This window comes from Acipenser ruthenus, chromosome 3, assembly GCF_902713425.1.
Source record: "Acipenser ruthenus chromosome 3, fAciRut3.2 maternal haplotype, whole genome shotgun sequence".
In the NCBI taxonomy this organism is placed as follows: Eukaryota; Metazoa; Chordata; class Actinopteri; order Acipenseriformes; family Acipenseridae; genus Acipenser; species Acipenser ruthenus.
Genome location: NC_081191.1, coordinates 69,961,689 through 69,973,318, shown reverse-complemented (window position 1 = coordinate 69,973,318; position 11,630 = coordinate 69,961,689). Strand labels below are relative to the sequence as shown.

The 11,630-nt window shown below is 37.8% G+C and overlaps 1 protein-coding gene across 1 annotated transcript in view; it reads left to right on the top strand.

Moving 5' to 3' along the window:
* Positions 1 to 4,587: 4,587 nt before the first annotated feature.
* rock1 (Rho-associated, coiled-coil containing protein kinase 1) overlaps positions 4,588 to 11,630 on the top strand; it is an 85,059-nt gene continuing 78,016 nt past the window's right edge. The window contains exon 1 of the mRNA XM_033993260.3: positions 4,588 to 5,516. Coding sequence (XP_033849151.1) covers positions 5,424 to 5,516 — 93 coding nt within the window. The 5' untranslated portion in view covers positions 4,588 to 5,423. The remainder of the gene's footprint in view (positions 5,517 to 11,630) is intronic.

Sequence of the window (11,630 nt, the reverse complement as noted above, 5' to 3'; positions counted from 1 at the left end):
CAATGTTTTTTTTACATCTAGCCCATCCCTAACATATAGAGCTGCACCTCCTCCCCTCTTACCTAGTCTATCTTTTCGGAAAACTGTATACCCCTGTATGTGAAATTTCATCTTCAGGACTAAGCTACGTTTCTGTGATTCCAACAACGTCATACTTTTAAGTTGTGTGCTTCTAGTTCTAACCTATGAACATTTCTGATGCTTCTGTTATTAAGATGCGTCTGGCATTTTGATTCTATGTGACTTACACCTTTCAAATCATTTCAGGTCTTCCAAAGGGTTCTTTTTATGCTGCTCCATGCCAGAATATCTGCGCCTCTATTATTAAGCTGTAAGCCATCTTCCTTGTAAAGCTCACTTTTCTCCCAAAAGGTGCTCGAGTTATCTACGAACCCAAAACCCTTCTGCATTTATTCTCTAACCATATATTTCAATCAATTATTCTGCTAAGCCTCTCCTTCCCTGCTCCAGAGAAGATTAATTGATGCCTTTTCTCTTTAAGTCTGGCAGCGTGTTCAGTGAACCTCTCTTTCAGTACCTCCGACCTCCTCTCACGTATGTTATTTGTTCCTACATGGACATTCACTGTATGTTCTATACCTGCCCCGTTTGTGACCTGATCTACTCTATCGATCACATCTTAAACTCTGGCACCAGCGAGACAGATAACACTCCTGTTTACTGGGTCCCTTCTGTAAAACTTCCTGTCTACATGTCTTATAATTTTTTTTGTGTACTGGGTCTCTGTGTTTTACCATTAACCTAGCTCCCCTAGTTCATGAGATAAAACTGGGGTCACTGCATGAGCCCAGTTTCTGAGCTGAGCTATGTTAAAGCAAGTAAGTAGGTTTGACTGGATGTCATTATCAAATGACAGTTCAGGATCTATCAGAATATTCAAATTGAAACAGTTGATCTTTTGCACGGCAACAGCTGAAAAGCGCTGAATAACAGGACATCAGTTAAGTTGTAGATAAGCGGTGTGAATCTAGGATTCCATGTTGGATATCCAGCTAGAAAGCACGACACAGTCTAGGGGAGGTTATGCATGCATAGGATAGTCCTCCTTCTCTAAGTACAGCAAGGGAGAGGAAGAGAATCTTACATTGTTTTTTTTTTCTCCAGCACATAGCAGATCGGTAGCTATGCAACAGCAGACTACTATTGTTAGTTACCTTTGTATTTCTTACATTTTGAATCCCAATCGCCTTCTACTGTACTGTACATTTTCAGTCTTCAGTAAGGTGGTTAAAAAGAGAGGAACTAAAGGAATGGCAACAGGACTCTTTGCAGGCATTATCAAGTTCAAGGTACTGTAGTCAGCTGAGATTTATAATACAAAATGTTTTTAAAAATACTGGGTGCGTTAAGTAAGTGAGCCACTCAGAGCAGCTCAGTAAAATAACCTACTTAACAGCATGCTGAGTCTCGCTCCTACTGAGCAGCTCAGAGTGCTAGAGAGCAGATTTCATCAGTGATCTAAGTGAGTGGATATATTCTTGCTCTGAGCAGCTCAGTTACTTTCACACCCACTGATAACGGTACAATTTAATGGATCAGAGTTAGCATTGGTGTGGTGTGCTGGGTGAGTCATGCTATCAGGCGAGGTGACAATTAATGACTACACCCTTTCCACTACATTATTAACATGTGAATCCTGACTTCTTGAACCGAAACTTAGCCTTCTGGTAGTTTTCTCTTTACCTTTTAGTTAGGGCATTATTCTGTGCATTCTCGGACATTGAGAAAACCAGACTCCTCTGTGGGGTACCAGACCCCTGATCCACCACCTTCTCCCTCTCATAGTGCCTGGACTTTCTGAGAGCCAATGTCCCTGTTCTACACTACATACAGGGTCTCTGCCAGATCATAGGAGTTAGGGGTAATTCAGAATGTGCACTTTCTTTTCTGTCCACAGTCCTTCTCCACGGCTTGGTATTTGTATGAAACAAAGGAGGTTGTGGGTATTAAAGGAAAATGTGCCAAATGTGTAGCTACAGCATCTTCCATTCCATGCTTTTCTTTTTGGGCCTTTGGCATATGTGCCACAGAGAAACTTGGAAGCGTAATTTCACCCCCCTGCTCCTTCTGTCGCTTGTGCATTGGCAGTCTCCCGCTGTGCTGTTGAAGGTAGATCATTTACCCCTTTTTCTTCACTACCCTTTTTGTTTCCCTGTTTATACTTTACCTTTACTGCTATTCTACTCCACTTTCCTCAGAGTTCTTGCTCTGCTTGGCATTCCTAATATATAGGGCGTGTTAGGTAACTGAGCGGTTCAGAGCGAGGATTTTCCACTCATTTGGATCACTGTTGAAATTTGCTCTGTAGCATTCTGAGCTGCTCAGTAGGAGTGGAACTGAACATGCTGTTAAGTGGGTTCTTTCACTGAGCTGCTCTGAGGGGCTCGCTGTTAACACACCCAGTGTAAGGTTACAGGGCTCAGAAGGAGAGTTTTTCACCAATAAAATCTGCTCTGTAGCAAGTTTCTCAGAAGGAGAGGAACTGAGCATGCTATTCAGTGGGTTTTTCACTGAGCTGCTCTGAGAGCTGGGTCAGCCTTTATGACATCACAAGCAAATGATGGTCCCATCTTATGACATCATCAATGGATCCTGATTCTGCAGAGCCTCTCACCAATCAAGAGCCCATTTTATTTTATTTTATTTTATTTATTTATTTTTTAAACATCAAACATATTAGTAACTTTTGATATTAGTTAATTAAGGTTTTATTTGGAACAATTTTGTAATATATCGACTCTACTTTATTTCCACTGTAGAACTCAACTAATCACAGTTCACAATTTAGTTTTTACCATCATCCCAGGAATAGAACAATGCAGCAGTTAAAAAAAAAAAGACACATTTTATGCTTTGCAGTTCTCTCAGACATACTTAGGTAAACATACAGTATAATGTTGTTATTGCTCTAAAAAAATGTACATGGAAAGATATACATATAATCATATGAAAATTAATTAGTACAGCCCATGGTACTGCCATAAGTTGCTAATCATGTCGGAATTGCATGGTCAGGATTAGGTGTCAGTGGACAAAATGAGTGCATGCCTTTACCACCGCTTGACAAATGGACATGGCCTGTATATGTTATGTGGTGACATTTTGGCCTGAGAACAATAACTTGTTTTCACCGAGATGCCACAATTAATAAAACATACAGCCATTCACATACCACACTGTGGTTGGGTTTAAACATTTGCAATTGTTTCTCTTTCAAGTCACAAGTAGTTATTAAGTCTATGAGGTTTAACAATTCAGCGGGGGTAAGAGAATAAAATGAACTGATCTTCCAACACTTATTTCCCTTCCCTTGCTTATGAAAGGTTAATATTTCAACAGAGACAGAGAGATGGAGATACAATTCCTAGAAATTGCAGCTGCTAATTACACTGGAGTGTTAAATGTAAATGGCACCACCGTTTAGCTCATTTCTGCAGGCAAAACATAACAATAAGAATCTAGTTAACACCAATGGAAATCAATGCACCAGCACTAGATGGTAAACTGGATCATTCTTGGGCATGGTAAAAGTATGTGATTTGTTATTAAAGTACAGTATTATCCACGCTGGGAACACAGAGGTAATGCTTGACCCATTTGTGATAAGGACCTTCTTGAGGGAAATATTTTCATAATCTCAGGGTATGCAATACCAGTTGATGGAACCTGGTCTGGAGATATTTTAGGACACACTTTGAGGCTATAAGAATCAGGGGGGGGACATGAAGACATCTGTCTATATGTCATATTTATATTTTTTACATACATTGGATATAGGTCATAGTGGCCTAGTTTATGTTACCATATTAGGTCTAGTTTTGAATGTACATCTGTCGCTTGGGATGAATGTCACAGACATGCTTGTTCTGTATCAAATGGACAGTTAAATGCATTGTTCTTTCAGAAAGTATGTCTTTTGATAACTAATTATAATATTGCTGATTAACAGGCGTAACTGAACAATAGAAGCATTCATGGGTGGTAATTAAACAGACAATATATAAAATAGGCTTGTCCCGGCCAATACAAATTAATAAAGAAGTTGAAAACTAATTTAATGTTCATTTATACATGTTGAATTATAGCACTTTTCAATGTACAGTGGAAAGCAAATCACTTCCAGATTTTCACCATCTGTTTACAACCCCAGCAGTCTCATATTAGCTATACATTCTTACATTTAGTGTTTGTTGTTGGGTTAATCCACTTTTGAAACAATACATGTAAAATCAGCGATGTTGGTATTACACCTTTACCGATTTATCTATTTATTCGTTTTTTGGAGGGAAGCAGAACTATTGCTGTTCATAACAATAGCATGGAATGTATCGCCTTTATTGAAAAACGAATATGATAAGCACGATTTGATGAAGAATGTTCGAAAAAAATAAAAAAAATTACATCAGCAAATAACATGAAAAAATATATATCTCTGGGGGGTGCAGACAAAGTTATGCGTTTTGGCATGTTTGGTCTTGTTTTGAATGTATATGCTTGTACCCAACGAACATGCGTGAACACTACATTTTGTCTATGTTGAGTGGGCTATGCTTATTCCAAGTTACTCCACGTACTGTCACGCTCACATTATCATTATGTGGTGCCTGTTGCAGTAGGTATGCGCCTGCGCAGTGCGCGCAGGTCGTAGGTTTGCCTACGGTTGTTTGAACAGGAAGGCGGACATGTTTGTCTGGCAGGCGGAAAAATTGTGGCATTTTGTACGTTTCGAAAAATAAATCGATTTAAATCTGATTTCCCCCTCTCAAAACCTTTAGGAACAAACACGCTTCCAATTTTTACACACCTCAGACCCGGAATATGACGACTGATCGTTGCTGGCAAAACCAATCGAGAGGTTTAATCGGGGGCTGTGTTTTTAACTGATCCAAATTTTGCAGCAGAAGTTTTTTTTTTTTTTTGGCCAGTTCTACTTTTTGCAGCTGTCAGACTCTTGGCGTTTTTTTTTCTCTCCACAGAAGGCCTATCAACCCAGAAAGAGGCCCGAAAAACTGTAACATTTATTTTAAGGGACTACGCAATGTAACTTTTGAATAATATTTTTATAATACATATGTGCGTGGGTCGGGTTTCTTAATTAACTCTGAAAGGAGCGAAGACGCTTGCATTTAGATTTGTGTTTGTACCTGAGGTTGTCAGTCAAACTAGCTCAGGGGAGAGGACCAACATCAAGGTGGACTGGTACTTTTCTTAAGATGTGGCATCTGATTATTCAGGGTATTGTAAAGGTTGCACTGAAAAACTGTTGGATAAAGTGCTTGGGTATATGATTTTTTAAATTTTTATTACAGAGGTCGACTGTTAACTGCTAGTCAACCACATAGGAAGTCGTGTTTTTTTTTTTTTTTTTAATATATACTGCGGACTAGAAGTTGACAGAAAACATGTCTGCGGGAGAAAGTTTGGAGGATCGGTTTGAAAAAATCGATGCCATGCTAAAGGATCCTAAATCTGAAGTCAATACAGATTGTTTACTGGTAAGTGTTTTTAATTACTGCGTTACTGCTAACCACAGTGAACAGCACTGTTAGTCAGTGTTTCTCAAATATGAGGGGCTTGCTGGTATTTAAAATTGGGTTGGTGTGTGCATACATAATTAGGGTTAACTTAAATTTCCTAGACAGCTAAACTTACTCACCTTAAACAAAGTTTGACCAACCGTCAAATCTGGTATAACGATCTATTTTTAAATATTTAAATATTTGCCACTTATTTATGCATTCTCCTTTTTCATGGCGTCCGGTAATATACTGAACTATTTATATTGTAAAATATTAAACACAGGCTATGAAAGATTTGGTCATTATAAAAATGTACGTCAAATGCTTAAAGACCGTGGTTCCCGACTCTGGTCCTAGGGACCCCCTGTGTCTGCTGGTTTTCATTCCAACTGGGCTCACAATTACTTAACTAGACCCTTAACTAAATTGATAATTTGCTTAATTAGACCTTTGTAATTGTTTTCAGCTTTTAAACAGTTGCAGAGTACAAGTTACGTATAAAATGTTATAGCTAACTTGAACTCTGCAACTGTTTCTGGAATCTTACTTCTGTCCCTGGTTTTAAGGCGAGGATATACGCCTGCCACACACCCAGAGTTACAGACTTGGCAATCAAATAAATCGGTCACTTCCTCAACATGTCAATGAAAATCAAACGAACACGTTTTTGAAACTTAAACCTAAGTTAACATAGTCCCTAGCAGTAACCTGCAGATCAAAAAAATAATAACCCTTTTAAGTTTTAAAAAAGGGGTTGTGGTTATTTTGACTGATTTAAAATGTGCTGATTCTAAATAATCACGCTCCGGGAATTACAAACGTCCAGCTGTGTAAAGTTTCCGTCTGCCTGAGTTTACTGTTACAGTAAACCATTCCGTCCTAAATGCATGCAGGAGAGGCCCTAGAATAATTGAGGGCTGGTTTCACAGTCCGCGATTATCACACATTTTGGCATTCCTTATGTAGTTTAACTTTATACATCTAGTGCTAATAGGGTGCTTGTTAAACCATCAGTCTCCTATACCTTTTTTTAAACCATTTTTACAAAACATTTTAAGAATAATTCAGTTTTACATATGAACTCAGATAAATGAACGACATATTAATGTATTTGAATTAAAAAGCACTTATCTTAAGGTTTCTATATTATGTCTGTTTGTGTAGGGTGTTGTTAATATTTGTGGGAATGGTGTAATGTAGTTATCTGAGTTTCATTTTCTCTGCGATGTTGCCTCAACACACAGTTCATTTATCTATTTCTCGTTTCATTGGACTTCTCATGATCCTACTTGGCCCTTGATTGCACAGATCTAATAGTCTACATTGTGCCAGAGGAAAGATTTGCCTGGTGGTTTGTAGCAATTTGTTGTGCTTTTTAAATTGCAGTTGTGCAGCATTTAGGTGAGGCATGCAGACCTGTTGTGCAACCAGATATACACTTTCTTGTCTGAACAGACTTAATAAGCAAATTACCATTGTTATTATTATTATTATTTATTTCTTAGCAGACGCCCTTATCCAGGGCGACTTACAATTGTTACAAGATATCACATTGTTTTTACATACAATTACCCATTTATACAGTTGGGTTTTTACTGAAGCAATCTAGGTAAAGTACCTTGCTCAAGGGTACAACAGCAGTGTCCCCCACTGGGGATTGAACCCACAACCCTCCGGTCAAGAGTCCACAGCCCTAACTACTACTCCACACTGCTGCCCTGTTATGCTGTTCTTGGTATTTCCTAAACCAAAATTGTGGTAGATTAACAGGAGTTAATAAATAGAACCTAAAAGAATCCATTTAAAGTGGAGGTAAACATGGTGAATGGGTGAGATTTTAGAATATGTGTTTTGTAGGTGGAAATTGATATCAAATATGGATGAAAAAACTTTGAGATTTTGCAGGATCTTGCTGAACTGTAATTTTTTAAAGAATCTGGAATGTTTTATTTTACAGTGGTCCAGGCAAACAAAATTGTGATGAATTTCATCGTGTGTTGTTGGTTTTTTACAGGATGTGCCAGTAGAAATGTTATCGCCAGTCTCCTTGTGCCTGAAGGGATCTCTGGAGTTGTACAATTCAAGTTTACCCTGAAGGGTGTATTAGTGAGCCAGTGTGGCCAGGGGTGTGTCAGCCACCTCCCTGTGCTTCACTTTCTCTTTCCCAGACAACTGGCAACTGTAAAAAGATGAAGCCGCTCACATAAGCTATGATTGATTTAAAAAAAAACACTAACACTAAAACTGCCAGCAGTAGTCATTTTGACGGGTACATTTTAAACAGCTTCGATGTGAAAATGAAACACAAACGATCAGATACAACTCAAAAGTTTTATTTATGAACATCATAGCTAACATTTGCATAGCAGAAACACCGTATGTAAATTAAAAAATAAACACAAGTCTTTATTTTCGAAAATAATGCATGATGTAAAAAAAATGAAAAACTAATAAAATAAACATTTCAAAAGAAAATATTGTGTAACCAGCTGTAAACTGGTTATATGTAGGCCTACATACACAATTGTAAAATTGAAAATTATTTATAAAAAATAACATAAAGAAAATAACTCAGTTTCCATTGTGTAATGGGAATGCACATTCAGGGAAACATACTTCAAAGTAGCCCCCATATTAGCACAATCCATACAGATTTAATGCTTATCAACTTGTGTGCATTTACCACATACTGTTCTTTCACACTGGCCACAGATATCAGAAGTTTTATTTTTACTGCATTTGTTACCTGGCATTGTTTTCTGTTGCGTGTGCGCACTGTATCCAGGTTGAGCTGCGTTTCCCTGCCACTTTGCAGTTTTCTGATCAAAATGTTTCTGCCAAAGCTCCGTGGCTAGCATCATAAGAGATCTCTCCTACTGATATTTCCCCCGGTGCATTCATTGTACAAAACGAAGGAATTGATGGCTGCCATGTCCAGTACATTGTAAAATACAGCAACTGGACACCGGTGATTGCTTTCACTGAGTACTAAGTTTTACACAGATGGTGGAAACGCTCTTCTTCTTTGTTTACTGTTGCAACCAGGCTGTTTTTTTTTTCTACTGTTTTGCTAATTACAGTGAAATAAAAAAATATATATATATTGGTATCAATCTCTTTTCCTAAGCACGGTTACATCAGCCTAACACATTGTCACCCAGTCTCTGACCAGTTGGGTGAGTTTCATCTTTGCACAGGTAGGGGTAGGGTCCGCTGCCAGCCAAAACGTGATCCCAAATTTGACAAGTTTGTTTGTCCAGCGACACTGTGCTTTTATCGGAAACAGCTTCTTGTCCATGTAATGTTTTATGTTTAGCTTGAAACAGGCAATGCTGTTTTCAATGAAGTTGTTCCAAATTTCTGATGCCAAGGCAAATATATCTGTAGTTGCTCTCAAATCAAAACGCAAAAATATCAAGATTTCTCGAAAAAAACTTTGTAATATTATAAGACAGCAGACTATATATGCTCACGTAGACAGCCAGACGGCAGTTCTCCAAAGAATTGAGAGGATTACAATAGATTTGGATAACACATATCTAGACGTCAAGAGCAATATTCTATTCAAATACATACTGCTGTAAACTCAGTGGAGGTACAGATAACAAACTGGCTTGTGTACATATAAAAAAAGTGTATTGTAGGTTATATTAACAATAAAAGCATGCATTGTAACAAACCGTCTTTTTTTTATTTTTGCGATTCTGACGTTCAAACGCAGTCAGTATATTTAATACATGTATTTAGGAAAAGTCAAGAAAAGTCAAGGTCTTTAACACACGCAGAGTCATTTAAATTTTAAAAGTGAAAACCGTCAAAATGGCTACTGTGGCGGTTCTAGTGTTAAAAAGGAAAGTACCTGGATTAACAAGTCAAGGTACTCAGCTGATCGGTTCCTTTTCTTTAAAAAGGTTTGATTACGTTCCAAAAAAATCAATAAACAAAAATTGAATTTATTATGTACACCTACTGTAAGGACGGCACGGAGGTATGGTGGTTAGCGCTGCTGCCTCACAGCTCCAGGGTCCTGGGTTTGATTCCGGCCTCGGGTCTGTCTGTGGAGTTTGCATGTTCTCCCTGTGTTTACATGGGTTTTCTCCCACAGTCCATGCTGGCTAACTTAACTCAAGTTGTCAGTTAGTGACACAAGGTCAATATTTATTGTTTGATTTGAGTTGCCAAGAAACAATTGCTTAAATTGCTTGTTTGTCTCCGTGTGCCTGTTCTAGAGTTTGAGGTTGTTGCTGGAAAAAAAAAAACCTACAGACATTTTCCACTACCTTTACCAGATTTCATTGAAAAAAAACACTTTCTTTGGTATTTTTACATTTCATATTTGGATAGAACCATATTTAGTTTTTTTCAGGTTTTAAGTTTTCTTTTACAATAGTGTTGCATCAAGTTAACTCTACAGTCTTACAATACCCAGGCAGGGCTCTAAATTGGTAACAAAAAGAGCAAGGCCAAAATGACCAGTTGAATAAATTTGTAAATAAATAACCCAAGGCCACTAAACTTAAGTCAAGGCCAAAGTGTAGGATGTTGTGTAATCTTGCTTTGGATTCATTTACAAAGCGAATTATTGGCCACAGCCATGTCAACAACCAGCAACCTAGCCAGGACTCCAGATCCAATTGGTGGGTGCCACTTTAGGAGCAAGTTGGTTGCTACAGTACCATATTCAACTGCTTAAAATACAAGAACTTGTTAAGACACTAAAGTGATACTAAAACAGTGACTTATGTTAGTACTCACTTGTTTGTTGTCTCATTCTGTTGACTAGGTAATCTGTGCAGCAGCTGACTGCAATGAACACAGCATATTATAGCTGAGAGATTTTGTGTTGTGTATGGATGGTGATGGCACCTCTAATTGTGTATAGTTATAGGGAATAGCATGCTGCAGCTCGCATGCTTAGTGTTAGTTAGTGGATGCCTGATCAGAGAGCATGTAACACAGCCAGCTCTTATATTTTTTACTGTACTTGTAACCATGTATTGTTTCAGTGATTTCCTACTGTTATTTACGATATTAAATACACAGTAAACACAATATAATATATTTCAGATATTTCCAAACAATTCTGTTTCATTACTGCAATCTGAAAGCTACGTTTAGTGAATGGAAGTCTCTTTCTACTGCAATCAAGTAAGCTGGAGTACATTTTATTTTTAATTCCCTAAATGGTTTTTTTTCTCCTTAGGAGTACACTTCCTAATTACAGTCCCAAGTATTTATATGTGTTCTACTGTCACTGTTCTTAAAATGGTCAGTTTGAGAAATAAACTGTTTTCCCTGTAGCAGCTGATTGCTTTAGTACAAACTCCACGCTACATTTATTACTGTTTTTCAATATGGTAACGTCTTATCTGGGATAGATGTGGCTACTAAAAAATCAAAAAATCAAGCCACTAAAAAAAATCTGTTTGTGTTAACTCAAAACTTTATTTAGGCACCTTACGATTTGAGTGGCTTGATTTCATTATTGGAGTTGTTTTATTAAATTATTTACCTTTTGCTTAGGTTCAGCCTTTCATTATAGTTATTTTCTTTATTTCTATTACATTTTCAGGGCATTTTATCAATGGCACGTGTGCAACACATAAACCTTAAGTGTATTTTTATTTTTTGTTCTAAAGTTCTTGAATGTAACGTTTCATTTTAAGCTAACAGTACTCGCACATGTTTGGTCACCATCACAACTGCTGCATGAACCTGGTGTTAATACAGCACCTCTGGACTTTGTGGCATTTGTTTTCGATCAGATTGTTATCGTCCCTCTCGTGCTTTATTTTAAAACATGTGATATGCTGGCTTTTTTTTTTCCTTTACAGGCTAAAGTCGTAGAGCATTTATAAATTTTGACAGAAGTGTGTATGGAATTGGTGCGACTTAACCATGCAAACTATGTTATTGTTTGGACCCCAATACAGGTGTCTCTCTAGTTGCTGTAGCTGAAAGGGCACAGCGGCCATAATGGCCGTGAATAGACATACATTTTGAGGGGCATTGAGACAATTGAGAAGGATACCCACAGCGATTGCCACATGGCTGCCGTTAATGTTGAGCCCTGCCCATGGGGTGTGGGAC